The sequence below is a fragment of the Penicillium hispanicum genome (genome assembly GCF_028827665.1).
Source record: "Penicillium hispanicum strain IBT 35686 chromosome Unknown utg000001l_segment0_segment0, whole genome shotgun sequence".
Lineage (NCBI taxonomy): Eukaryota > Fungi > Ascomycota > Eurotiomycetes > Eurotiales > Aspergillaceae > Penicillium > Penicillium hispanicum.
In genome coordinates this window covers 2818035-2844379 of record NW_026623193.1, presented here as the reverse complement: position 1 = coordinate 2844379, position 26345 = coordinate 2818035, and the positions used below count along the sequence as shown (strand labels likewise).

Below are 26345 nucleotides of genomic sequence, written 5' to 3'. Positions count from 1 at the left end.
TCATGATCTAGCCACGCGGTTCCCCTGTTCGCATGTGTGACGGATGGAAAGGCTTGTTCGATCCGTCGTAATCATTGCCGAATCCAGCCATCTACTCGGATCCATCACGAAGCTTGTCATTTCCCCACTGTTATTAGCCAAAAGCTCCCAATGAGCAGTCAATTCGGTGCCGTTTGACGTTAATGCCTCACCCTGGCTGTCGCATGCACGCCGAGGGATTTGTCGCCCCAGGATTTTCATGACGGCGTATTACTTTCCGAAACAATCTCACTTACTCCACTCTGATGAAGTCAACAAGCCTGTTCCCAGGTCCGAATCAATCCCGGCCAAGAAATGCCATCTGAGGTCAGATCTCGTTTTCACAGAATACTACCTTAGCAGGGCTGTATCCAGTGATCTTTAGAAGACACGGAACATTAGTTCAAAGAAGAGCAGCTCGTCGTATTCAACGGTAAGCTCCTTTAAGGGTTTGAACAAGACATAAGACGGGCCTACCCTGAGGATATGGAAGTCTCGAATCAGACAAGTAGGGTATCTTAGCTATCGAACAGATCATCGAGGTACACCTTCTTTTAGCCTTCTTAGCGCATATTTCCACCCTGGATCCCTGAGCCAGCGCTGCCGGCGCCTCTATCATGCCGAGACCGACCGAGAGGACACCAGGCGCTATAATATCCGTGAGGGGATCGGCCCTAGCTATTCCCGATGTTCAAACCCAGTATTTGGCATTCAATTCATGACTTTCGGGTCGATATGGAAGCTTCGGAATACACGGGGGCGGAATATGTTGCTCGCTCTGGGATCGCATGGTAGTATAGCTCTCTCCAGTAGCTGACTCGTGGGACTTCGCCATGAGTGATTTTATCTGATGGGACTAGCAATCCTAGACCACTTACGCTCCAGTCTTCACAGGGCACTGATCCTTCGTGGATGGTGAATATACTAGTAGTGCACTCTATTATGCTTCCGCCGAGCAGAGCTCCATAGGGAGCCAAATGCTACACAACAAAGCCGATTTCCATGGAGAAACGGCTTCTGGCCAACGGCCAGGAAATATGTACGTAACAACAATAGACCCGCGCTCGCACGTAATATTTTAGGTACCAATTCAACCTGGATGATTCCTCTTTCGGTGCTGTCAGGGCAGATCCGATGCCGGAGGCGAGGGCCAGCACTCCACGGCAGAGATGGGATGACTAGGTTGCATTCGGTCATAGAATCATCCTCCACATCATCGGGTGTCTGGGTGGGAATAAAGCTTGAGGTATGAGTATTATTATGTGTACTATGCGGGCTACTCGTATCGGCGCTGGGCTGTCGATCCCCTTCAGGGATCGATATAGTGGTCTTTGGGCTCGATGGCAAGAGACGCGCTCAGACGCACCTGAATAAATCTAAATTCTGTTCCGCTAGATGTTCCCCCATTCGAACTGGGTGCGCTGCCTTCTCCTTTTACGTCACTTTATTTGCCTTCCAAGGATAGAATGGGGGCAAGTAGGGGCGATTAGGGGCGGCCCGAATTCAGAAACGGCAATAGCTACGATTTAGTTTGTGATTGGGAGAAGCGTATCGCTTGGCCTCTTGGGAGGATCCTGGCGTCTTCGTGAAGTGATGGCGTCTTCATGAGGTGATGGCCCCCGGTATATTCGTATATTCGCATTAGGATCTTTGTAAACGGGCGGGATATAGGCATAGACAAGTCAATGGAAGAGCTTCTAGGAATAAACACAAAGTAGTCATATATCATCTAAGTTAACATCAGGGAATCAGTGTTTCCCCATCCGTTTGGAAAAGACTTCGGTACTGTTCGAAGTGCTGGTCGACGGCATGTTCGCGTATTTCTTCGCCAGTATGCCCTCGCATTGTTGTATAAGGTCTCTGGCATCCCGTCGTAGATTCGTGACATCCCAAGTGACAATCACCGCCGCTTTGACAGCCGGTTCACCACCGTTGTCCGTGTCGGAATCAACACAGGTCCATTCGCCCGAAGAGACCACAGAGGCCAGATCGTTCTTGATCGTCGTATTGAAGGTGCCCCTATCTTGCGATAGTGTGAAGAACAGGTCATCCAGACTGGCATAGTCGGTGCCCATGGTCGCCACCAAGCGATAGTAGAGCGGCTTGTAGTATTCATCGCCCTCGATCAACACTCCCTCCTCATCGCACGAGAACAGCTCCTCGTCGTCGCTGTCGTCACGTCGGCGCAACGCAATTCCCTCATCGGCGAACCTCTCATCTAGCCGGCTCGAGTAGGTATCGTAGATGAGATCGTACTTCTCCAAATCTCGTTTCCGGCCCACGGATGCCATGGATTGCAGATCCCACCATCGTGAACAGAGGGGACTCCCACAATCCTGGGTGATATCGGGGGCCAACCGGCCAGATCGCTTTCGACGCCGGGCATTTTGCGCAGGATTGGGGTCATTTTCGGTGTCGGTGTTCTCCTGGGGAAACGCGCCCACCATCGTCGAAATTTCCCAGTCCTTCAATCGCTCGGCTCTCTGTTCCAACTCCTTCAGCTTTTTCACCAGCTCTCCCTGGTCCTTCTCGAGTGCCTCGATCTTCTCGATGGCCCCATTCTGCGCTTTCTTCCACTCCTCCACGGTCGTGACGCCCTCTTCACTTTTGGTCCACTGGCTGAACGTCCCCCTTCCCTTATCCTTCGCCGACACTTCGGTGATCTTGTCACCGAGTTTGCCAACCTGTTCGAACAATTTCCGCGCCGCGGCCGCGTCTTCTGCCATCGTGGTGCTATACTGCTCCGCGAACATCTCCACCGTTTCAAGCCGGGCTTCCCAGTTGTTCTGGAAGTCGATCCTGAGCCGCGCAATGGTTCTCTTGAATTCATTGAATCTGGCCTCGTTGATTTCGTACGTCCGCAATTCCGCATAGTCTTTCAGTTCCAGTTCCGCCTTTTGATTGGCCAGCTTCGTTGCCTTCAGGTTCTCCTGCAACTGCTCCACCTCGATGGCGCGCGAGAGCCGCTCGGTTTTCATGTCCCAAAACTTGTGGTATAGGTCATGGAACGTGTTGGTGAGCGTGAGCACGATAGCCGCAATGCAGAAGGATTCTCCGGGCCAACGGTAGCAAATCGCCATAGCGGCGGTGCCAAGGGCTAAGGTCGGGGCGCTATAGAACATGGCCAACCCCGTGCCTCGAAGCGAAAGACCATTGTGGTCATGGACGTTCTGCACGAGGTCAAGGTCTCCGGACGGGCGGATGGCTAGGGCAGAGGACTCGGCATGGCTGGCAGGCATGGCATTGATCATGCAGAGGCACATCAAGATGGACAAGAGCCCGTAGAGCGGCTTGATCTGCATGGTAGGCGCTCAACGGTGGTTCACAATTCAATCTAAGCTCGAGAAACAATCATGAAGGAATCAAAGGATGGCCAATGGAAAGAGGCCGGTTATGTGGGCCAGTCAATAATGTGAGGTGGTGAAGAGAGAATCGATCCCAGGACGGCATCTTTTTATGGCGACTCGATATAGTGAAATACCGCCGAGCTCGGGAGCTCTATACACCGTTGATGTCAAGTGGGAACTTCGTCTCACCTCCCATATCATCATTCCCCTCAGTCTTCTTACGGGGGCCATCAATCCTTTGATAATGGCCTACCACCTCCACCTCTCCGGGGCTATACTGTGGAGTGGGATGCGTTGGTGGTACCACCACTGCCATGCCGCACCCGACACCAGTGCGAATTCTCGGGCCGTGAATGGGTCTACTTTTTGGAGAAGCCGATGGAGGCGCACACCTTGGTTTCTACTTTGAACCTAATATGGCGTTATCCGGGCCTCGTGCAGTGAGCCTGCTTGGCTTGGAGTGCTGATTTGCAGATGGGTAGAGGGGCGCGCTTAGTGGACTCAAAAATGTCTTGTCCCGGCCCCTACGTAGCAATGGTGTGCGTAAGGAGATGCAGGAACATGAAGGTATCATTCCAGAAAGCTCCCGGAATGGTAGATCAGACATCTTGTCCGAGATTCCATTCTGGTGGGCTGGAGCGCCACCGGCCCCTATGTTTACCCTAATCGGCAAAGTCTTGCATAGTACACTAGTTAAGTGCCCTACACATCTCCACTATCGGGATTTGGTACGTATACGCGCAGATTATTACATTATCTGATTTCCAAGTTAATTTGCGCCCCCGAGCGCTTCGTGCGTCCAACTGTCTCCACACTCGGTGTTGTACCCCTGAGGCCAGAGGTTGTAGCCATGGCTTCTCTCACGGATGAGGTTCATGTTTCCGAAGATCCCTGGGCTTGATGGAGTACTTTGAACAGAACAGTATAAGATATTGCCATCAAACCTTTTATCCTTGTCAATGGCCATGTGAGACCTATACCGGCAACACGATGATTCTAGACTGATCATCCAGGATGGTCCTCATTTAACTAGACATGGATGGATATGATCGTCGGACCACAGTCGAACCTTATTATAGACAGCGAACCCGGTGACGCAAGTCGCAGGTGTGAGAGGACGGAAATGCAAAATGAATGGCAAAAATCATTCCAGCGTCATATAGCAGCAGGCATGATTGTTTAACGCTTGTCAATCCATGTTCCTACGCAATCCACAGTGAAGAGGGTTATGTAGCCTTTAGAATTCTATCTCCTCTTCCCAATGACTGGACGTGTCCACAGAAGACCCCCACGAAGACGCCGCAATGGTATTTGAGTGATATACGACCACGTGTTATGGGAGAGGAACAGTCGAAAAATTACAAAACAAGTCATATATCAATAGTTAGTGCAGGACCGTGGAAGAGAGGTGGCAGTTCCATGCCTTAGGCAGCCCTCTTTTTGTGCTGCGCAGTTCTTCGCTTCCTTCTTCCGTCTTCCTTCTTCCTCCTTTCTCCTCTCCCCAGCGCCATCAACCGTTCCTCTGCTCGCTTCCGTCTCGAGACCACTCGGCTCCTCTGACCAGCATCAGGCGTGTGCAGATCCTCGCTTCCTTCCTCAGATCGTAAATGAAGAAGGAAATGGCATCCATATTGCTGAAAGTGACTTTCTCTTCCTCGAAACACGCCAGGTTGACGTCTATGATCAATCGAATTGCTTTCCTACCAGCACCAGCACACCCAAGGCTATGCGGCTATGCCTTCGCCGAGATGATGTATATTTATGCCTCGAGCAGTACCACGTAATCCTGCGCGACGTGGGGTCTGCGCGCGATAAGCGCTCCAGTACGCCCTGCTTAAATTAGGCTCCCCCGCAAGACGCGGAATACTTACCCAAGACGATTCAACTTGCAATCCTCCCCGACCAGGATTCTCGACCATGGCCTCATCGAGCAACCTCCGACTCGAACCACTCACCATCGAGGACAATGCCGCGCTCACAGAGCTCTGGTTCGCGGCATTCTCGGACCCCATCCTCCGCCGCGTCTTTCCCAACACCCCTGCGGTGCGCCAGTGGCTGGAGGACGCCAATCGTCACGACCTGCTCAACAAGCCCTTCCAGCGATACATTAAGGTTGTGGACACTCAAGCCAAAGACGATCAGGGCCGACCGCGGATCGCAGCCTATGCGAAATGGGATCTCTCCATGCCCGAGGAGCGCGGCCGTCGCTATCCGCCCTGGCACGAGGAGATGCCCGGCGGGCTTTGCGACGAATTCTTCCTGAAAGAAGAGGCGAACCGAAAACGGGTCATGGGTGACCAAAAGCATTATTGTACGTGTTCCGCTGGGATCCCCGACACCGAGCCATACGGACTGACCATGAAGATCTGGACACGGTGGCAACACACCCGGACTACCAGCGACGCGGCGCGGGCTCAATGCTCGTCAAATGGGGCTGCGACTTGGCCGACGCTAATGGCATGACGGCGTACGTCGATGCCAGTAAGGACGGTGCACCGTTGTATGCGAAGTTTGGGTTCGTGGACTACAGCAACCCCGGCGAAGACATCGCCTCAATGGCCCGCGGCTTGAATTGATGGCACGTTGCAGAGGCAACGGAATGGCAAATCGGACTGAGTCTGCTCTCCTGCAAAATATCAATTCAAATGAGAGGTTCAACGTGCATTTAAATTCTCAAGGTGCCTCCACTTCCCACAGTGATGTCCAAATGCTCCATGTCAAAGCTGGGCGTGAAGCCACAAACTCAAGACCGAATTTGACCCAAATGCCGAGTGCCGCGCATCAAGGTAGAGACCGATCAACCACGTCGAAGAGTAAGGTGATTTCCTCGCATCCATCGAGTCCAATCATTCAAGTATACAAATCCCATCTCACGGAAACCCTGCTGCATCGGCTTCCACCCACTGGCTTTTCATCTGATTGGTTCAACGGGGGGAGACACTAATGCAGGTGTGCGGATTTGCCCACTGCTTAACTCCGATCCTCGCTTTGATTGGCTGGATTGTCAATCAGATGCAGTGTTGCGGGTTTTAGATACTCGCTCATGGACTTAATCTGCGTTGGAAGCAGAGCTCAGTAGAATATTTAAAGGCCATCTCCTTCATGCCACTCTACCGCAGTGACAGAAGACCATTTACCATGGCATTCTCCGAGTCAGACATTCCCGACTTGTCCGGGAAGATTGCGATTGTCACCGGTGAATCCTACCTCTTGGTTGAACGCCTAGCAATCTGCTGAACGGACTGCATCCCTTAGGTGGTAACTCTGGCATAGGTCTTCAAACGGCCAAGGTGCTCGCTCGCAGGAATGCCCACGTCTACCTCGCCTGTCGGACCCGTGAGAAATACGAAGCCGCGCTCTCCGAAATCCACAGAATGAATCCGGGGATTCCCACCGCCAACATTTGCTTTCTTGAGCTGGATCTTTCCAGTCTTGCCAGAGCAAAGAGAGGTGCTGACAGATTCACTGCGTATCGTTCCATGGGAGCCCTGGCAGACACATGATACTAACCGGAAAACAGCCAGGAGAAGGACTTGCACATCTTATACAACACAGCTGGTGTGATGGGCACACCAAAAGGCAAAGTCTCATCCGACGGATACGAATATGTACTGCACCGTGTCTCCTCTCAATTATCCCAAGGCTAACGACACCCCAAACTCAAGATCTTCGCGGTGAACACCCTTGCCCTCTTCGTTTTCACCCAAGCCCTCCTGCCAACGCTCGAATCAACCGCATCCTCGTCTCCGCCAGGGACAGTCAGAATCATCAACACCGCGTCCAGTGGAGCAGGACAGGCCTCTCGGGCAGGTATCCCATTACATGATCCAACAATCGGCGCAGGAATGTCCCCGTTTCAATGCTACGGACACTCCAAGATCGGCGTGGTGCTACTCACTCGCCAGTTCGCAAAGCGGCATCCCCATATCCTAAGCTTCGCACCACATCCTGGTCCCGTGCAGAGTAATCTTATTCGCGAGCTGAGGATCCCGGGTCCCGTGTTGTGGGTTTTGAATGTGCGTTGATTGCAGGATGGACCTTGCAGGCCGTCAATGACGAAGAGAATGGGATGATTTGCTAACCTGATTGCAAAATACAGAGAATCGTTTTTAAGCCTGTTTCTTATGGGGCATTGACCCAGCTCTATGCTGGCACTGCACCTTCTCTTACTGGGAAGGAAAATGGATCTTATATGGTGCCTCTGGCGTAGGTGTCTATTTCAACTATGGGGATGCACTTACGAATTCCCGTACTTGGCTAACAGAATTTATAGGAAAATTGGATCAAAACTTCCTCATCCCCAATGCAGTGATGATGCATTTGGAGATCAGCTCTGGGAATGGTGTAAGAACGAAATGAAGAAGCTTGGCGTTGGTATTTAACATTCTGAGAGACCTTTGCAGCAGCCCTACATGATTTTATGCTACTAATCCCTTGAGATAGTGATGGCGGATGTCTGGGATGATAGGCAGCCACCTCGTGTGATGTAGATAGCTGTGTTCCTTAGCTCTTTTTTCTTCTTCCCAGTGCACTCTGTTTTGTCAAGTTCTCGCGTTAATTTTCCTCTTTTCTTCTGCTTCTTCGGCGCCTTATATCTCATCTGGGATCGAGATCCCCGTCGCCATCAGATAGTTAAAAAATCAATGAGGAAAAGCGGAATTGTTGTCCGATGGATGAAAATTAATAGAACAATCAATCTGATTGTCTTGAATATTCTCTATTTTTGAGTACAGTGCAGGGGAAAGCCTCGCTAGAAGTAAGACAGACGTTCAGGATTCAGGCACAGGAAAATTGCCACTAAGCTTTTCTTTGTCCAAGTGTCTCCATGCAATCCTATGAAGCTGTAGGCCTGCTTGTGTGGATCGGCTGTTCGGTAGACGTCATCGTAGCGAGACGAGACAGAAGAGATTGTTGCTCTTCGAACCAATCTTCCGAGTTACCATCAGTACTATAATCGCCGATCATAGTATACGGCCCGTCATAATAGGTACTATGAGATGCTGCTCTTCTTTTCTTCCGTGCCATCTGATTGTTGTTGTGTCAACATCTGGGATCCAAAGTGCCGTGTGTTCCCTCTCACTTACCATCATTGATGTTGCGTTGGTACTTTCCAAAACAGAGCCTGGATCCTCGTCTACAAGATGCCCTCGCTTTGATTGCGTATTAGTTTGCATCACAACGACACTTCCATCTCTATTAACACGTTGCGGGATAATTTCGAGGTCGCTTGGTGGTGAAATCAGAGCGGAACCTATTACGATCATGGAGATCAGTACTCGTGTAGATAAACAACGAGCGTAGTCAAGTCATACCTAGAGCAAATTTGGCATAGTTCTCTGCATTGTTGTAGGATGCCATTGAATGATCCTTGAGGGCGCTCAGATCTTTCGAATTTGAGGAGATTTTCTCGCAGTTGATCCAGCCTAAAAGCGTATATCAGCGTTTGTTACCTCAGGATGGTTAGATCATGATAAGTTACCGTATGAGTGTATGTCAGCGACATCACGAGTGAAGTCTCGTAGAATAGCGTGTGTGAGCTCGTGCAGGACCTGGGTATCGTAAACGGTCGCGATATCCATTCCAGGAGTTTTCTTTGGGTCCGATATATCCCCGGCTCCTGTCAGTATGCCGCCTCTGGCTGTGTCTCTCTGGAAAAGAAAAAGCAATCAGGCAAGATCCCAAATTAGGTATATCTTGAATTGGCGTGCTAACCCAGAATCTGAATTGGTAGTAGTAATATGACTCGAGGTGCCATTGGCATAATTGGACGCTCGAACTCATATAGCCGAATGTGTTGATGGTGTATCCCTGTTAAGTGGTAAAGATAAGCCCAGGGTGAAATATATCTCATCAAAAAGGACAGGGGAGTGGCCGCACATAAGCATCGTCATCAGTGAATGATGGGTTTTTACAGTTATGGTACAGGTCGCTCATTGCCACTTCCATCTGCAAAACAGTGTCACAGGCGTTACCCGGGCTGTCGTATCCGGAACAGTCGACGTTCTCTCTATAACGAGTATAATCACAGAACACGACGACCTCGCCGACTGGATAGGATCCGGTTTGTGCGGATGGAGACCCGTCCTTGTTTTTTTTGAAGTCCAGAACCTGCTCGAACACCGAAGTCACGGTGTCAAGGTAGCCCGTGTGCTCAGCCTTGTTGTCTTTGACCGCAAATCCAAACATAAAGTCTAGAAGGTCGATTTGAGCCTGACTTCCTTTACCATTCTTGAGGGTATTCAGAGTGTCCCTCCCAATCCCTGCCAGTTCAAATGCGCTTGTCACGGTAGCTGTCACAAGTGCTGACATATCTGGCAGATATTCCGGGTTGTCACAAGAGGAATAGCTCCGTTTCGGCTTGACGCATGATTGATCCAGGTACCAGGCGTGGGCACTATTGCCTAGAGCAAGGAGAGTGATCGATAATGCCTTCGCAAAGTCTCTCATCTTGCTGGACGACTAGCTCATCGAGACGACGAACAGAGGCTTTGAACCGAGAGCGAACTGCGGGCTTCAGTTAACCCTATCCTGAGCGAGAGAGATTTCTTCTCAGGGGGAGTCTTGGGAATCGGGGGTGGGCAAATACGCGATCATCAGGTTCATAACACCAGAGTGGCCATCTGCAATTTATAGGAGAATAAATTTCATTCGGCGTCTCAGCCTTGGAGGAATGACTAGGAAATCCTGTGGGTGGCCCCTGGAAGAATGAGCCCCATATACCCAAACGGAGTAAGGAGAGGGCAGTAGAAACGAGGGGGGTTATAGGGGCTTGCGATATAGTATAGCTTCATATAGAAGTGAGCTCCAAGGAGAAAGCCGTTTTAATCACCGGCATTGATATTCTTCTTGCTCAACCGAAGGCTGATAAATTTTCGGAGCAACCCGGAATTTCCAAGACTGTAGCCTTCCATACATGGTAAGCGTGTTCGCACCATAGCTATCCACATATTACTGCGCAAATTCGTGTACCTGGGGCCAGATCAGGGGTCTACAGTGAACCCGTTAAGTTATACACCCCTATACCGAAACCTTAAATAAAACGATTTCCTACGCCAGGGCGGATCTAACTATATGATATGTATCTAGTATAGTTGAGGACGACAAGACTGGCAAAATCCCTCGAGCCTCTTTGGCGTCCAAATTTAAGACCTATTAGAACCTTTCGGGGTCGCATGATTTGCTATATTAGGACTAGTCTATAGGGTATTAAATAAGTAACAACTAGCCTATACTAGCTATTCTATTAGGGTATGGAGCGACCCGGCCAATTGGAATCAAGGGGAAGTCTCTGTTGCTATTCCGCCCAATCTGCCCATTTAGGGGCTTGGAATTGGATAAAATATTAATGCGAGTCTCCACACACTCATTCCGACATATATTCAACTGGTCACCTGATCGATCTATAGTAACTGACAGAATAGGAGAATTTGAATGGATCAGCCAATGCAAATAAGTATAATCTAGTTGATTAAAGTATGTCATAGATGAATCAGTCTACATAATATATATATTCACTCGGTATCAAGTCAACTATTCTTCCGGCTGGAACACTTTCAACCTTATACTTACCTTACAGGAGACATAGATTGCTTTGAGAATGGGATGGATTAACCAATATCCATGTCCCCTGTTTGACCCCACATAATGGAGAGCTATCTACACCGCGCCGTGGGGAGGGGGTGGGTGCCCAAATCTTCGGGCATCCTACCATCAATATATATAGTATTCTACCAGACTGCAAGTAGAGGGCCACAAATGGCTCCCACTCCCGTCTTGCGCATCTTCCGGTATGGCGCCCACAGTGACTCCCTGTTCGGGCTTAGTGCTGCTCTGGCTCTCTGCAGTCAATCTATCAAAGACCGCTCAACCTCGGCATCCCGGTTGGATGACGCCAAGCCGGGCCGAGGACCTCGGGACGGTCCGCGACTGGAATAACTACAAACATATATATTCCCAAAGCTCTGAGCCATGGCTCTCAACCTGTCACCCAACTCATTCGACACCTGTTGAGATCTGATAGGTGTTTTGCTATATACGTTGATCGCAAAATGCCTCAAGACGAGTCTGAAACCATCGAGGACGATAATCTTCATTCTCAAACATCGTCCCTGCCGCGTCGCCAACTCACGCTCTCGGCATGGCTAGACCATTTCAATATGCGCGACCTCAAGCCGGTTTTTCGTTGCTGGGTTGCTATCTGGGTGTCGTCGCTTTTGATGTTCATTAGACCGTCATTCGACAGCGTCGGTATCGCCACTTTTTTTGGTCCGTTGGTGCTCTATCTCATGCCCCCCGCCGGCGTACTTTCCCTCTATCTGTTGGGGGCCTTTTCCTTGCTGGTTGGCATGTGTTCGGCATGGGTTTGGGGGCTTCTCACAATGAAAGCAGCCCGGGCGGCACGACCGGATTCGCAGACTCAGGCTCTGGTCCAAAGATTAGAGCAACAGGCCATTGTACAATCTCATCATTCCGACAAAAGTGTGTCCTGGATAGCGGAAAAGCTCGTTCGTGAGGGGTTTATGCTGGATGCCCGAGTCACCGTTATATTCTACGTGATGAGTTGCGTCTTCGTATATACGATGGCCCGGATACGAGTTGCCAACCCCAAGTTTGCTCCTGGTGAGGTCTTCGGCAATATAGTAATGGACCTTTTCCTTCTCTACGGCCCGACATTGCCTTCATTCACAGCAGAGCTTGGCAAGGTTCTTGTTTTGCCTGGCGCAATAGGGATTGGTCTGGGCATCGTCTCCTGTATACTATTATTCCCCCAGTCCACGTCCCACGCCGTACTGGAAAAAATGGATGACATTGTCTCCATGGGACGAAAATCCTTACGATTTACGCGAGCCCGACTGGCTGGGGTCCCTGTGGAACTTTCCCAGTTGCAGTCTACGAGAGCGAAGACCATCGCTGTCTTTAAGACGATGCAGTCCATGCTGGCATTCCTACCATTGGATCTCTCCCGCGGTCGTTGGAGTGCGGAGGACGTACACAGTTTAAATGGGCCTATGCGGCAGCTAATGACTGCTCAGTTGGCACTGCTTGATTTCCATATTGCTCGAGTGGAATTTGAGCACAAGGTCGACAATGTTGCATCGGGCCAGGTGCAGAGTGAGGGTAGCGCTGAGCAGAGGCCATGTGGGATTGGGCATCGTCAATTCCAGGAAACCGCAAATGTGATGCTTGCATGGAAGGCGCCAGATGTGGGCGTGCTTCGTTCGCACACAGCAGAGTCACTGAACAGATGCACGGCCGAAGTGCTCCAAGTGTACTCAGAGGCCCTTGGCATCATTGCAGAGAGTTTTCAATATGTCAACTCTCATCGATGGTTCCCTTGGACTTCGCCAGAACAGTTTGACCGGATATTGACCCAGGGAGAACAAATTCTTGATCGATTGCGTTCCGCCAGAAGCACGTCAGCAACCGAGACGACCAACCAATTGATTGAATGCCATGCGGATCTCTTTGATGAAGATGGGCACCTGAAGGCTACCGAACACCTCGGCCCACATTCACTTCGCAGCCTGATATTGGGAATGGTGATCGAGGAACGCATTCTTGAATGTGTGACAGCTGCAGAACGACTTCTCGCTCATGTCCTTCAGTTGTCAAAATGCCGCACGCGAGAACACCTCTGGTTACCCACTGGACCACGCTATGCTCTGTCGTGGCTATCGAATGGGTTTCGAGGAGTCCCACTGTCTATGCCATTTTTGGGGGCCGATGAGGACTCCCAAACAGGGAAACAAGATGCCGCAGCCATTTATCGGTCATTGCGTATCAATCGTGGCTGCAGAACATCTGGGAAATCGGGATTTCCCATCAGGGCCATCCGGCACGCTTTCCGTTGGCTAACGAATCCGGCTGGCGTCTATGCTCTACGAATGGTTGCAGTCACCATCGCCACAGCTATTCCAGCATCCTTGCCATCCACGGCGGGTTTTTTCTATCGTGAAAAGGGGCTCTGGGGGGTCATCACTGCTCAAATAGGGGTGCTCGTCTACATGGCAGATTTCCTCTTCTCGCTCCTGGGACGTGTCGCCGGCACCGTGGTCGGAGGCCTGTTGGGCATGGCGGCTTGGTATATTGGCTCGGGTCATGGCCCTGGAAATCCATACGGTCTTGCGACTATCACCGCCGTCATAACGCTTGGGCTGGTGTGGTGCCGGCTCTTTCTTCCCCACTCGCTAACGGGGACAACGGTTATGACCGGTATCACCTTCGTGCTGGTTCTGGGTTTCAGCTATGACGCCACGCACCTACAGGCATATGGCCTTCCTGGATACGGTTACGAGGCCTTCTACAAGAGAGTAGTAACGGTGCTGCTAGGACTAGTTGCCGCTTTTATTGTACAGATCTTTCCCCGTCCGCCTACGGCCAGCCAGCATGTCCGCAAGTCTCTATCAAACACAATCGGCACGCTTTCAGACAACTACACGCTGCTGCTGTCGCGTTGGAACCGAGACAGCCCTATTTCTGGCAATTGTGCCATGGACCAGTTATCCCTCGAAGTTGCAGAGCGCCTCCTCTCCCTGCAGGAACCAATCCGCGTACTAAAGTTCGAGATCAATATGGATTTATTCAGCCGGCAAGCCCTCAGGTTGACGCACGGCCTTTGCCAGGATATGAACCACGCCTTGGCGAACCTTTTGAGCCTTTCCGGCACCCTTCCTCTCGACCTACAGGAGCACCTAGTTCGTACAGTCGGCATTCTGGACGAACAGAACATTGCGGCTGTCACAACCGTTCTGGCGGTAATCCAGCAGGCACTTAAAGCCGGGGATCCTCTGCCAGGTCATCTGCCTACTCCATTCCTGGGTCGATACTACGAAACGAAGGGCCAGTTCACAGAGCTGAGTACGGCACTAGTACGGAACGACAACTATCGCCGCTACTGCGTAGCCGTGAGTTCATATTTGAAATTTCTGTCAGCTGTCGACGATCTTGTGATTGTGCTCAAGGGAGCGCTAGGGGAGAGTCATGTTGTAGATCGATGGGAGGGACAGACATTAGCATGATTAACGTGTGATGCAAGTATACGTAATTCTCTGTGCACCACATTCAGCGACATCTGCCCACTGAGCCGTAGCTAGTGAATAACTTTGGACCATATCGTGGGCGTGAAATGTACAGTATCTTTGAGGGGATGCACCGCAGAACGTATGCGAAGCGAAGCGCTTAAGCCACAATTTTAAATGACTAAGTGATTTAATCTATCTAAAAATCCTAGTTATTGCCGGTTAATGTTGGTTAGTGCTGATCTAGAGAAGCCGGTGGATGTTGCTCGATGCTGGCTAGTTGATGCCGGCTATAAGGACTTCTCCCACAGTCTTGTATTTCTTTAACCAGCAGCCCATAATCACGTTTCCTCCAACCAAGCCAGCCACACTAGGATACTGCCCTTGGAGGAAGAGTTCGTTCACCTTGGTAGTATATTCGAGCATTTCCTCCACTGAACTGAAAGGCCCACTCGACGACCTGTATGGCCATAAACCTGTCATTATCGTTTAAAATATAGAGCCTAGGCTGAATATATCCAGTGCAGGAGATCGTTCGGTTCCTTGAATTGGGTCGTAGAATGGGCCATCGGGGAGGTGATTTCCGTCGAGACGCAGCTTCTCGCATTTTGCCCCGCCAAAGTCACAGAGCAGTAAATCGAGACTCCCAGCGGTCGATTCATGGATAAGGAAGTTCTCAGGCCGCATATCGGCATGTATCACTCCGCGGCTATGTATGTAGTCAGTGGCCTCACACGCTTGCTTACACCATTTCTTGCGTAGACACAGCGGCATTGCCGAATTATTGTTATCAAGATAAGCCTGCAGGCTCCCATGGCTTGCTTCCCCAAGAAAGATACCTTGATGCTTCCTTCCTAGGTATCTATAGGCCGCGCATTAGGGTACATGCCAAATGGCGATCCGCGAGTCAAATATTCGTCCAAAACAAAAGCCACTTACTGCACGATACGAGGATGAGACCCTAACATCTCGAGGATAGGCTTCTCAACAGAAAATGCATGAGCCACGCTCTCCTTGACCTTCCCAACATGGGGACCCTCTGTATTTGGTTCATAGGGTAATTTCAGAAGGACTCCTGGGCGGACTCGAGATATAGCGGCTGTTGATCCGTAATGTATGACATCTGCCACGTTGTTCAGCGGGATTGAGTGATTTGTGCGAGATGGCCGGGGGGGTCTATAACAAGGTTAGTGGAAGATGTAATGTGAGGTTGTGATATTGCACTTTACATCCTGCATTTCCCGCTCTGTGCTTATGCATTGGTCGACATCGTCCGTGGGTATCGCGGTGCAGCTGGGCCATTGACCATTGAATAGTGGTCGGTCGTCGAATTTATGAGCAGGATTATACAATATAAACTAAACATCGCAAAATAGATAATCCACTGTATTTACCACGCACCCCCCTTCTCCCCTTTACAGCTACAACTACACAACAGCGAGTGACTGTTCAATGAACGGATTATTGAAAGTACTAGGTTGCCGTGACCCAAATATTGGTTCAGTGGGATCTTGCGAGGGGCTTGGCTTGAGCTTGAGCTTGAGTGATTATATCATCTAGCTCAATATCCCGAGGTCCCCAGATGGAGACATATCAACAAGGGGAGCAGTCTCTTCGTTGCGGGGAAGGGGGATATTGTCGGGCACCAGAGTGGAGCAAGTGGGATTTCATCCTTGTGTCTTAATAGTGATCATTGCCTAGCAATAATGTCCTGCCTAGTCGATGAACAAGGGACGCGTTGTGGGAATAGCATAGAGGACCTTGTTTCTCCTCTTAAGGAGTCCTCAACGTCTAATGGTTTTGATCAGATTGAATTACTCGTGAAGTCTTCGTCCGAGGAATGATCAATGACCCCGCTACCTTTGATGTTAGACGCATCTGACGGAACCGGTTTTGACTTTGAGCGTAAATTCTGTACAGGTCGAAGCTGTGATAGAGGTATAACCACGGTAACAGAGTAGCATTCCTGACGAGGAGAGTCTCGTTTTCTGGTCGGAGATATTAGGCATTCTTTTTGCATTTTCTCGGAATAGCCAACACAGGGTTCTTAGAGCCGTGAACGCGAGAGGTTCTCGATTGAGAACAGACTCGCGCCCGTTAGCTTGTTCGAGATCCATCGAATCGGGCTTCGTAGTCTATTGCGTTCACCCATTTCACGCCAGACTACTGACTGCGCATAAGCCGCACGTCCTATGTATGCCCACAAAATAAATTAAATGGTTTAGCTTGATCGCGCGACACATAGATGTGCAAGTTGGAGTGGGCTAGGATGCACTGGACTGGCCCGATTAGGAAACGGGCACCGAGTTGCAGCCTCGTCGTTGACGGTCATACATAGCTCTGTTTAGGATATCGGGTTAAGGCTCTAAAATTTTAGACCTGCGACGTGATCCATGTCTTAACGACCCATTGTTGAAATGGACCCAGGTTTTGGTGTCCCATGTCTGGACCACTCAGTTATAAATGCCCCGGCTTCCTGTCTCATACTCGTTGACTAAATATCCACCTCGATTATCCCTACCTACGGTTTTCGCCTGCTGTGCTAGACCCTGAACCATGCAGCCTATATCTCTTTCGGCCCAGAGTGGCTTGTCTATGGTCTCTGGCCTGGTGCTCGGGGCTTTGGCATCGCTTGCATCCGCCTCGCCTGTCGCGCCTGCGTCTGCCGAGCCGGTGACTGTCTCCGTCACGCCCTCCTTCGTCCCCAATGTCTTTGGGAATACGCACACCTCGACAACTGGGCCAAATGGACAAGCGACACCGGTGCCCATTGTCGGTGGTCCCGAGTGCTGGGTAAGAACGAAGCCAACCTGTATCAATTCCTGCGACGCGAGCATGAAGCTAATAACAACGGCTACTCCAGTTCTGCCCCGACAGGAAGGAGGTCAATGGCACTCAAGGTGGATGGGCTCTGCTAGGAATCGACGCACCGGGAATATACCAGCCCGCCTCTTTCGAGCTCCTCGAGCCAATTCCGGTCATCACAGTAGCGCTCAACGGAGATCCAACCTATGCTCCTTCAGAAACCACCGATGAGCCCGCCACGAAAGTCAAACGAAACGGCGTCCCGACGACAACTAGATACGTTCGAGACCCCAGGTTCATCAAACTCCAAGAGAACGCCAAAAGAATCACAGGATGGAATGACGGTGACGGCCACGCCATGAAGTTGAGTATGTATAGGGTTCTCCCCACGCGGCCAGAGAAAGACCCGTTCAGGAACTAACAGTCCACTCAATTGCTAGAGCTTACAACAAAAGTGGCCGGGATCACGATCCCGGATCATTATCTCCTGGTTGCAGGCCACATTCAGTTCGTATACGACGAGCCCGATGAAAGATTCGCCGAGGACTGCAGCCTTATCGCAGTCGACCAAAAGGTCACTATCAAATGGAATGCGTATTGCTATGATATTACAGCTCCACGAGGACAATATATCACTTTCCTCGAACGTGTTAACTCCGCCAAAACGTGGTATCTCGAACCAGATTCTGTATATGAATACCTTGGCACTATCGGGAAGGAGGTCACAGATGCTGAGATTAAGCAGAAGGGAAGAGCCCTTGCCGAGCAAATGAACAAGAAGTCCTATAACATTATCACCAATAATTGCAGGGTCTTTGTCATGGGCTTGTACAATCAGATCAAATCATGAGAGGAAATGGTAGGTACATGTTTTTATGATTTGTGGAGTGCTTGAATAGTATAGGCTTAAATGTCACTCCATTTACAAGACTTGGATATATGAGTGGAATACATCCCTCGAGTTCCTAATCCGAGGGTCCTATCCAAAGAGAAAACAATAAATCAAATATGTACCACCGTGCACCTATCCCGTTGCTTTGCACAAGTCCTCTCGCCCCCCATTCGCCAGGATGGATGCGCCGAAGCCACAGACCAGCAGAAGACAAGACCGGGGAAACGCCAGCCGAATAGAGTCCACAGGATGACTATACCCAAATGCGCGACACCGCAGAGCAAGCCAGCCAGTCCGGTAATTGAATCCCATTCATCCCATTCGATCCAAGTAAACGCCACGAAGAATGTGAAATGACACCGGAACCAATGCTAAGCGAAACGAACAGCAGGATGAGACGAGGAGATGAATTCTTCAAGGAAATCAAGCCGCTATACCCCTTCAATTGCCTCACCCTGCCCCTCTATTCCACCCAGCATCGAAGTCGAGGGTTTCCGACCCGCGCCGTAGACCATCTCCATGAGCTTGGCCTTTTGGCGCTCCCGCACCGACCGGAGGTAATCGTATGTCCCTTCCAGCCCGCGGATCTGGCCGTCGATAACAGCCTCTACGGGGCCAAGCATACGACCCGCGGCGCCAGAGTTGCCAGCACCCGAGGCGCTGCCTTCCAGGCCCAGGAAGCTGACCGAATCGTTGCGGCGCACGAGCGGGCTGACCAGTTTTCGGCGCAGGGTCTCCAGGTTCACCTTGAGGGTCAGGAGGCGGCCGCGATGGTCGACGAGGAGGTGCTTGTTGGCGACGGTGCGGCTGCGCACGTTGGCTAGGAGCCGCTTGTTCTTGTCATACTTGCGAACGGCTGCAGCATCCGGGCCGAGCACGCGTGTCCAGAGCGAGCTGAGCATTTCGCCTTCGGCGCGCTCTTGGGCGTCCGATTCGCGGACCACAGTGCGTTGCAGATTGAGGAATTGGCGGTCGATGGACTCGAAGAGGGCAAAGAGTGCGGTGGAGTGGGTTAATTCGCTGTTGATGGATTCTTCCAGCACCGAGAGGAACTCGGTAAATGTCCGCGTGAGAGTGGCGCGGGTGCGTTGGGCGGATGTTGGTCCGAACATGGCCATGACGACGTGCCCAAGGGGGGTGGTAGTAGTCGAGGTGGCAGCGACGCCGCCATCAGAGACCTCTGCGGTGCGCTCGAGAGCGCCTAGGCGAGATAGCATGTTGTGCATATTGTCGAAGACGATGGTGGGTAAGGAACTAGGTGGTTGAGCAGATAGTGTTTCCAGCTCGCGTTTGGCCCAGTCCATGACAATCAAGATCGAGTCGATGTCCGAGTCAACGTTGGCGAAGAACCGTGTCAGCTCCAGCGAGAGCGACTTGAGCGAGTCGGACAGTTCATCTAGCTGGCGCACAATGATCGGTGCACTGGTCATGTTCGTTCCACGCACAGACTCGCTTAGATCCCACACTGCGACACCCGTCTCCTGCAGGGTGCCAATCTGCTGGACTCCGTTCTCTGAGTAGTAGATCAGTGGTTCAAAGGAGCGCGCAAATCCGGACAGCTTCACCAAGTCAGGGATAGATTGCGGCAGACCGGGCAGAAAGAGTGCGCGCATAAAGGCAATAGAGACCAAAAGAACCACGATGGACAAGGTGGTGTTGGACTTGGAACTAGTGACCCGGTCGAATTTGCTGCGCAGATAGCCAAGCATCGCAGCAATAGGCTCACGATGCTGGACTTCTGCACGCACCGCAAAACGAATATCTTCAAAGCCATGGGCAAGAACAACGTTAGTGTTTCTGCGACTGCATATAGAAGGAGACGTCACACGCAGAGCAGACGATGCCTACAGTTACTCAGATTCTCCGCTCCAAAGCCCAACCCGTCATCTTCGGGACTAGTGTGCCTGGCGCCTGAAGGTTGGCCGGTCTGTGGGGTGCCTGCATCCCCGGGCAGAGGTACATTGGCTGCGATGGTGACGTCGCCCGTCTCGGCGTCTTCGTTTGATTTGCCCTTGGTGGGGTCCTCGAGCGCATCCTCATACTGCGGGCTTGGTTCGCGCGAGACCGAGGGCGACAGGCTGAGTCCAACGGTGGGCTTTAACTCCAAGCGCTCGGCATTCAGGTTGCCCTTGCGCGGATAGGGCTGATGGCGATACCAGCCACTGCCCTGGACATAATCATGCTGGCGCAGACCTGGCGGCGACCACCGCTCGACCCGGGCCGGGTCGTCAATCTCACCGTCTGATTCTTCGGACCGAAAGCCCGAGTGTTGCGAGGGCATCCCAAAGAGTGGGGAGCGGTGTGCATTGCTGTTGTTCTCAAAGTCCTCGAGCGACGCATCCAGCGACGGATGGTCGTCGAAGACGTTGTCTAGCTCATCCAACATTGTGGACGGCGTCTCCCAAGGCGGGCGCTGCAGATCGAGGGGAGAGTCGAAGCGACGCAGCGCAACGCTCGAACTTGCGATCGCGGTTTGTGAGGGTTTAGAGGCTGGAATGAGGGCGGTTAGTGGAAGCGCCGGGACAATGTCTCATGCGCTACACGATACGGAGAATTGTTAAGAGGACAGGAGCCAGAGAAGAATGAGCGACAATCGTACCCCGCGCGCGGCAACGAGTGCGATGCGACAGGATGCGATACGACGAAAAAGTTGGGGGGAAAAGTGGTGTTGTATTTGCGGGATTGCGGCTGTTTGTTTTCTTCAATATACTCGGGACAGGAACGAGCGGCGACGGGCACCATGGATATTTGAACACGACGGCACAAAGCGATTCTTTCCAGGAAGAGAGATCAGAGACGCCTCGTCGAGCAATGCGGGAGGAACTCCTGCAGCAGCGAGAGGAGGCTGGGCCAATCAGCCCGAGTCATGTGCAGAAGTACCGGGCGAGTCACGAGTGGGTGAGCGCAGGCTGTGGGAGGAACCTGCGCGGTACGAGTGCCTCGCTGCCTGACGTTGCCGCCCAATGATGGCGCCGCCCTCTCTGAAACACGTCGATATGTGATCGATCCATACAGCAGCATGAGCACTCGATCGGTCCAACAGGATTCTCGACAGGTTCCATTCATCCCCCCCCTGCACGGTTCCTCCCCCGGGTACGATCGACAGCCTTACCGAGACCGAGCTGGGTGATCGGTACCTGCAGCGCAACTGCAGCCACTACAGCAAACAAAGAAAACAAATGTGGAGAGAAGAGAAAGATTCAGATCTATTGCGGGTCAACCATGGTGAATCTCAGATAATAGTACATGCCCGGTCCCTCGGATGCCCGGAAATCAGCCCACGGCGCCAAACCAATCCCAGACGTCTATGAAACCCAGAGTCGGGGGTGTGAGAACGAAATCGAAATGCCGTGGGGAGGGGGAATAGAAAAGACGTTAGATCATTTATGCGGTCGATTCCTTGAGGTAGCTGCAGGACAGAGATGTTAGTCATGAATGGGTCGGTGGTATTGCGGGAACTTGGGGGAGCGTACGTGATCAGGTCGTTGCGTTCCTTGCCCTTCTTCAGGCCACCGAAGGCCATCTTGGTGCCAGGGATGAACTTCTTGGGGTTCTCGAGGTACTTGAACTGTAGAGAGGGTTTGGATTAGCATGCGAAGCAACGATTCGCGATTCAAGCCATGACTCACCAGAGTGTTCTCGTCCCAGGTGACACCGGCCTGCTTGTTGGCGTCGGTGTAGGCGTAGCCCTCGGACTGGCCAGTCTTACGGCCGAACAGACCGTGCAGGTTGGGGCCAACCTTGTGGCCACCACCGCTCTCGACAGTGTGGCACTGAGCGCAGCGAGTCTAGAGGATTCTTCGTCAGTTTCCCATCCATCGACTGGGATCTGCTTCGCATTCGCCGTCGCGACGTACCTGGAAAAGCTTGGCGCCCTTGGCAGAGTCACCTGGATGGAGCAGTTTGTTAGCCACCTCGTTGGCGTTCGGCTTGATCGCAGCAGCCTCCGCAGCCTCGGCCTCGGCCTTTGCCTTTGCAGCTTTCGCGGCCTCAAGCTCAGCCTCACGCATGTCTATCACCTGGAGGGTGCAGAACACGTCGAAGGTCGTCATGATGAGAGAGGCGCAGAGCGTCGGAAGCAAAGCAGGTTGTACGGTTTGGTTGGGTGTGCAATGCAATTGGAGGAGTGGCAGGTTTGAGGGTGAGGATGGGTGGTGAGAGATGAGAGTGAGAGATGAACCCGGACCGTCGCAACTGAAGTCCAAGGCCGCACAATAGTCGCGCTGGCATTGGTTACAGAGTAGCATTTGCTAATTGAGCATGGCTGAATCTCAACTCTCTCTTCCCCATCCATTGATTTGCTGCGCACCCTCAGAGCGCAATGGCCATGAACCAGACCCTCACACCCTTAAACCCCCCAAACCGGGCGAGACCGAGATCGAGCGCGAGGTAGCTAGAGGAAACAAAGAGAAAGCTTACCGGGAGCGAAAGAAGCGTCCTTGCCCATGATGCGAAGTGAATATAGAGATTGACAAAAGGGGGCTGTACAAAGGGAGATGGGTGGAAGAAACGGAGAGCAAGATTTTGCCAGTTATTTGTACCTGCTCCGGTCGGCTCCCGTGATCCGCCCGTCCGCCAATCAGCGTCGCGCTGATTTGCATCGACGGGCGCAACCGGGTTCGCCCTCGGTGAGGCCTCTCATCATGAATTGTGTTCAATGATTCACCTGTTGAATGCTTCAATCGTTCTATGGAATTGCCAATTAGCCGCCTGTCGATGGGGCTTGCGCTGCAACAACCACAGTCGTGAGTCGTGGGAGACCGCCTGGTCCCGGGGTGGGCTCCCCATGATCTCATTCCTCATCATCCCGGAGCCGGAGCCGACTTATCCTGCTTTCTGATTCGGAGGGCCTGCGCAGCAAGACCTAATTATGCGAAGAATGGGGTCCGGTCTCCTCTTCATCTATATGTCTGTGGCCCCTTGTTAAACATACACAATGGCACACTCCCCTTGCCCCCTTGAAAACTGGAGAGCCCGCCGCGCTCCACCGGGGCTGTGAAATACATTTGATTTCATTCGCCCGTTGCATCTCCGCCGGGATACACCGTTTGTGTGGCCTGAGGCAGTGCCAGTTGCCCGTTGACTGAGTGGTGCATCTAGAATTAGACTGGCAGACATCAAATAATGCCACAGTGTACTTCATCTGGTATCAGTCGACCGCAACACACGAGCAGGATTTATTGATCTCTAGAAAGGATATGTAGAATACGCCAAGATAAGACCCGAGACGAGTCGACAAAAGAACAGCAAACGAGGGTATAAACCGAGAAGCTCTCAGGTTTACACCGTCCTAAGCACAGTCAGCAGCTGTCTAATGGCAGCGCAGCAATTCCCGCTCAGGCTGACTGCGTGTTGAATCTCCCGCGACACTGCATATCACGTGATGGAAAATCCCGAGGACGTCCAATCGACTCCGTCCAGCCGCAATCTCCAATTGAGGAGAACACCCATACCAACACCACTCTCGCGCCCGTAGTGGTAATCCTCCAACCCGCCATGCCACCCACACCAATTCCCCCCTTCCTCCTCCCGCGAGGCCTTCCCAGCGCCCGCGCCCTCCGCACCCTGCAACAACACCGCCGCACCAGCATCAACACGCGCGCCGAAGCCGGGCCGCGCTGCTTCTCCGCGACCAGCCAACCCGCCAAAGCCAAACAGAGTGACAACGCGCGCATCCTCAGCCAGCCAGACAAATTCCGGCCCCCGTCGCACCCGCAGCGCATCGTCAACCCGGCGCGCACCTCGCCCTCCGGCCAGCCGATCAACTACGGGCCGGGGCTCACGCCCGAGCAGCGCGAAGCGCAGAACAAGAAGCAGTACCCTAATATGTTCCCGCCAGAGGGCACGGTGATGTTCAAGTTCCTGACGAGCCGGTGGATCCACATCTGGATTGCGATGGTGAGTGATGGCCTTTTTTTTTTCTTTTCTTTTTTTGACTACTCCACGCACAAGACTAACCTCTGCCCAGGGCACCCTCACCACGCTGGCCACCTTCACCTTCACCACAAACTTCAAGGCCACCTCGCCCTTCGCGCACCTCCTCCCGCCCTGGTCCGCGCTCTTCTCGCACCCCATCGACACCATCTCGCAGGCTCTGCAGGTCTACCGCATGGACGTGCAGCACAACTCGATGCGCGTGCGCGAGCAGAGGCACCGCCGCATCGAAGATGCCGAGAAGCGGAGGCAGTACCGCGTGGCGCATGGGCTGGAGGAGCCGGCGGGGAATGACGCGGGCCGGGAGGTCGGGGATGATCAGTCGCCTGTTGCGCCTGTTGCTGCAGAGGGACAGGGGCAGGAGTATGTGGACTGGGAGGGGAAGAAGAAGCCCGTGAAGAAGTGGCTTGGGATCTGGTGAGGCGGGTTATTGCTGCGTGGGTGTTGGGAATTGGGGGTTGGTTGGTTGACTTCCAATGGCTTGGCATCCTGCGATGCATTTATTGATTGAGTACTCTCCTACGACGATGGGGGTGCGAGATGCATGAGTTCTTCTGTATGATAGATCATTCGTGTGGAGGAATCCTCATTGGCCTCCAGTGTATACTGATGAAACAGCCCGTTTCGTGATCCATAAATCGCCTCTCAAATTCTTTGGTCAGAGCTGCACAGGAAAATGGTATAAATGCTTGGGAATCTCGAATACACAACCACAGCTCCACGCGCCATCTAGCCCACCTCAACGCCCTCCAAGCCCTCAAGCACCTCCTCCCCAACGCCGCCCTTCTTCAGCACGGCCTTGATCATGCCCGCAATCACGCTGCGCTTCACGCCACCTCGCCGCGGCCGCCACACACCCGCGACTTCCTCCTCGCCGGTCGAAGGATTCAGGACCGCGGGGTTCTCCACGGCTGTCGGAGCACCGAGCATATTCACATTCTCGGAATTCGGCACCCCGGGCTGGGTCAGGCGGGAGGGCGGGTCAATCGTGCGGACAGAGAGCAGCTTCATTCCGCCACCCTCGCTGTTGCGCGTGACGGAGATTGCCAGGACGGCATCGGCGACAGCAATCTCCTCGCGGTTCGGGTCGAAGATGACGTTCTCGCCTACCGAGATGACGAGCAGGGTGACCGGGGGACGAACTTGCTGTAACGGGGCAGGCTGGCTCTGCTTCGACCCCGAAGTAGCAGTCGCAACAGTGCGCGGGTAGAGGTACTCGGCGACGGCCCAGTCGTCGTCGAAGAAAGGATCTTCTTCGCCTTGGGACTTGAGCTTGGGGAGCTTGGTGGACAAGAGGGCAAGGTGGGTAGTGAGAGAGAGGAGCGGAAGCGGGTACGACAAGGGTTGGGAGAGGAGGAGAACCTGTACAGCATAGCGAGTTAGCAATGCACTTCATTTTCCTGCCTCTGCTTCTTTTCCGTATTCCGTGCGCGTCCAGGGAAATAGATCGACCCCTCCGGAATTTGGCACTTACATCAATATACAACCGCCAATGCCACCGTTTATTGATCACCAGCCGACCCTTGAGCCCACCCGCCATATCGGCCTGCTCACCAGCCCCATCACCTCGCCTGCCGGCAACAGAGCCAACAAGCGACTCCCGCATCATCTCCGAGAGAAAAACCGGCAACGCATCGTCGTCCCGGAAACCCGGGATCTCGATGGACATTTGCACCCACGACCCATGGCCCGAGACAGCCGAGGAGTCCTCCTGCCCTTCGCGGTCGTCGCTCGGGCCAAAGTCATTCTGAGTGTTGAGCGTGTCTGAAGAGGGCACAGATCTCTCTACCTCTGCTTTCACGCCGACAATGGCCTGGGTGCCATCTGCGAAGCCGATGCGTGCGCTGCCGTTGGTGCCGGGCAGGATGTTGGATTCGGCCGTTAGCGGCCGGAACTGGGTGGGCGAGCGGCCGTCCGGGCGGATTGGGCTCTGAGGGAGCGCGAGCGAGGTGTAGAGGTAGGAGAGTTCGGCGGGGGAGAGGTGCGGGGTTTGGGAGGCTGATGAAGCCTGCCGTTGGTTTGACATGGTGAAATGTGGTGTATGAAGCGGTTTTGTGAAAAGGAAATGTGAAACGGCAGTAGATACAAAGCTGTTCGGGTCTGCGACGGCGAGGCCGAAGAGTTGATATCGATAGGTTTGGCAGTCGCAGGTCTACTGCGCTGAGGTTCGGGGACACTGCCCCTAGTACAAATAGTAGCTTGAATCCAGCTGGAGCAATAAGGCCAGACAATCTTGTGAATTTCAGGTGGGTGGTGTATCAATTGCGGAGCGAAAAAGTCAATGAGAATCGAACATGCTTAATCGGGAAATCTTGAAGGGCGTCGGATCAT

General features: G+C 52.6%; 11 protein-coding genes across 11 annotated transcripts; 5 read left to right on the top strand and 6 right to left on the bottom strand.

The window, feature by feature from the left end:
* Nucleotides 1–1766: 1766 nt before the first annotated feature.
* Nucleotides 1767–3320, bottom strand: N7459_001087 (uncharacterized protein; the record flags this gene model as incomplete). Its single annotated transcript, XM_056940272.1, has 1 exon — nt 1767–3320. One exon carries the CDS (start codon nt 3318–3320, stop codon nt 1767–1769), a length of 1554 nt encoding a protein of 517 aa, XP_056804552.1.
* A 1962-nt stretch (nt 3321–5282) lies between these two features.
* On the top strand, nt 5283–5941 carry N7459_001086 (GNAT family N-acetyltransferase; the record flags this gene model as incomplete). The annotated part of the gene is made up of 2 exons (XM_056940271.1): nt 5283–5676; nt 5730–5941. 2 exons carry the CDS (start codon nt 5283–5285, stop codon nt 5939–5941), a joined length of 606 nt encoding a protein of 201 aa, XP_056804551.1.
* Nucleotides 5942–6503: 562 nt separating this feature from the next.
* N7459_001085 (uncharacterized protein) lies at nt 6504–7747 on the top strand (the record flags this gene model as incomplete). Its single annotated transcript, XM_056940270.1, has 6 exons — nt 6504–6561; nt 6621–6834; nt 6886–6973; nt 7031–7381; nt 7465–7571; nt 7639–7747. 6 exons carry the CDS (start codon nt 6504–6506, stop codon nt 7745–7747), a joined length of 927 nt encoding a protein of 308 aa, XP_056804550.1.
* Nucleotides 7748–9215: 1468 nt separating this feature from the next.
* On the bottom strand, nt 9216–9812 carry N7459_001084 (uncharacterized protein; the record flags this gene model as incomplete). Its single annotated transcript, XM_056940269.1, has 1 exon — nt 9216–9812. One exon carries the CDS (start codon nt 9810–9812, stop codon nt 9216–9218), a length of 597 nt encoding a protein of 198 aa, XP_056804549.1.
* Nucleotides 9813–11413: 1601 nt separating this feature from the next.
* Nucleotides 11414–14383, top strand: N7459_001083 (uncharacterized protein; the record flags this gene model as incomplete). The annotated part of the gene is made up of 1 exon (XM_056940268.1): nt 11414–14383. One exon carries the CDS (start codon nt 11414–11416, stop codon nt 14381–14383), a length of 2970 nt encoding a protein of 989 aa, XP_056804548.1.
* A 276-nt stretch (nt 14384–14659) lies between these two features.
* On the bottom strand, nt 14660–15558 carry N7459_001082 (kinase-like protein; the record flags this gene model as incomplete). The annotated part of the gene is made up of 3 exons (XM_056940267.1): nt 14660–14859; nt 14977–15229; nt 15328–15558. Coding segments are annotated over 3 exons (684 nt in total), but the record flags the coding sequence as incomplete, so codon positions are not given.
* A 1381-nt stretch (nt 15559–16939) lies between these two features.
* On the top strand, nt 16940–18038 carry N7459_001081 (uncharacterized protein; the record flags this gene model as incomplete). Its single annotated transcript, XM_056940266.1, has 3 exons — nt 16940–17176; nt 17247–17556; nt 17629–18038. The coding sequence occupies 3 exons, from the start codon at nt 16940–16942 to the stop codon at nt 18036–18038; spliced, it is 957 nt and encodes a 318-aa protein (XP_056804546.1).
* A 473-nt stretch (nt 18039–18511) lies between these two features.
* N7459_001080 (uncharacterized protein) lies at nt 18512–20466 on the bottom strand (the record flags this gene model as incomplete). The annotated part of the gene is made up of 2 exons (XM_056940265.1): nt 18512–19842; nt 19929–20466. 2 exons carry the CDS (start codon nt 20464–20466, stop codon nt 18512–18514), a joined length of 1869 nt encoding a protein of 622 aa, XP_056804545.1.
* Nucleotides 20467–21464: 998 nt separating this feature from the next.
* On the bottom strand, nt 21465–22132 carry N7459_001079 (c-type cytochrome; the record flags this gene model as incomplete). The annotated part of the gene is made up of 4 exons (XM_056940264.1): nt 21465–21489; nt 21554–21648; nt 21710–21868; nt 21938–22132. The coding sequence occupies 4 exons, from the start codon at nt 22130–22132 to the stop codon at nt 21465–21467; spliced, it is 474 nt and encodes a 157-aa protein (XP_056804544.1).
* A 1444-nt stretch (nt 22133–23576) lies between these two features.
* Nucleotides 23577–24435, top strand: N7459_001078 (uncharacterized protein; the record flags this gene model as incomplete). Its single annotated transcript, XM_056940263.1, has 2 exons — nt 23577–23978; nt 24049–24435. 2 exons carry the CDS (start codon nt 23577–23579, stop codon nt 24433–24435), a joined length of 789 nt encoding a protein of 262 aa, XP_056804543.1.
* A 308-nt stretch (nt 24436–24743) lies between these two features.
* On the bottom strand, nt 24744–26040 carry N7459_001077 (exosome non-catalytic core subunit RRP42; the record flags this gene model as incomplete). The annotated part of the gene is made up of 2 exons (XM_056940262.1): nt 24744–25376; nt 25489–26040. 2 exons carry the CDS (start codon nt 26038–26040, stop codon nt 24744–24746), a joined length of 1185 nt encoding a protein of 394 aa, XP_056804542.1.
* Nucleotides 26041–26345: the final 305 nt, after the last annotated feature.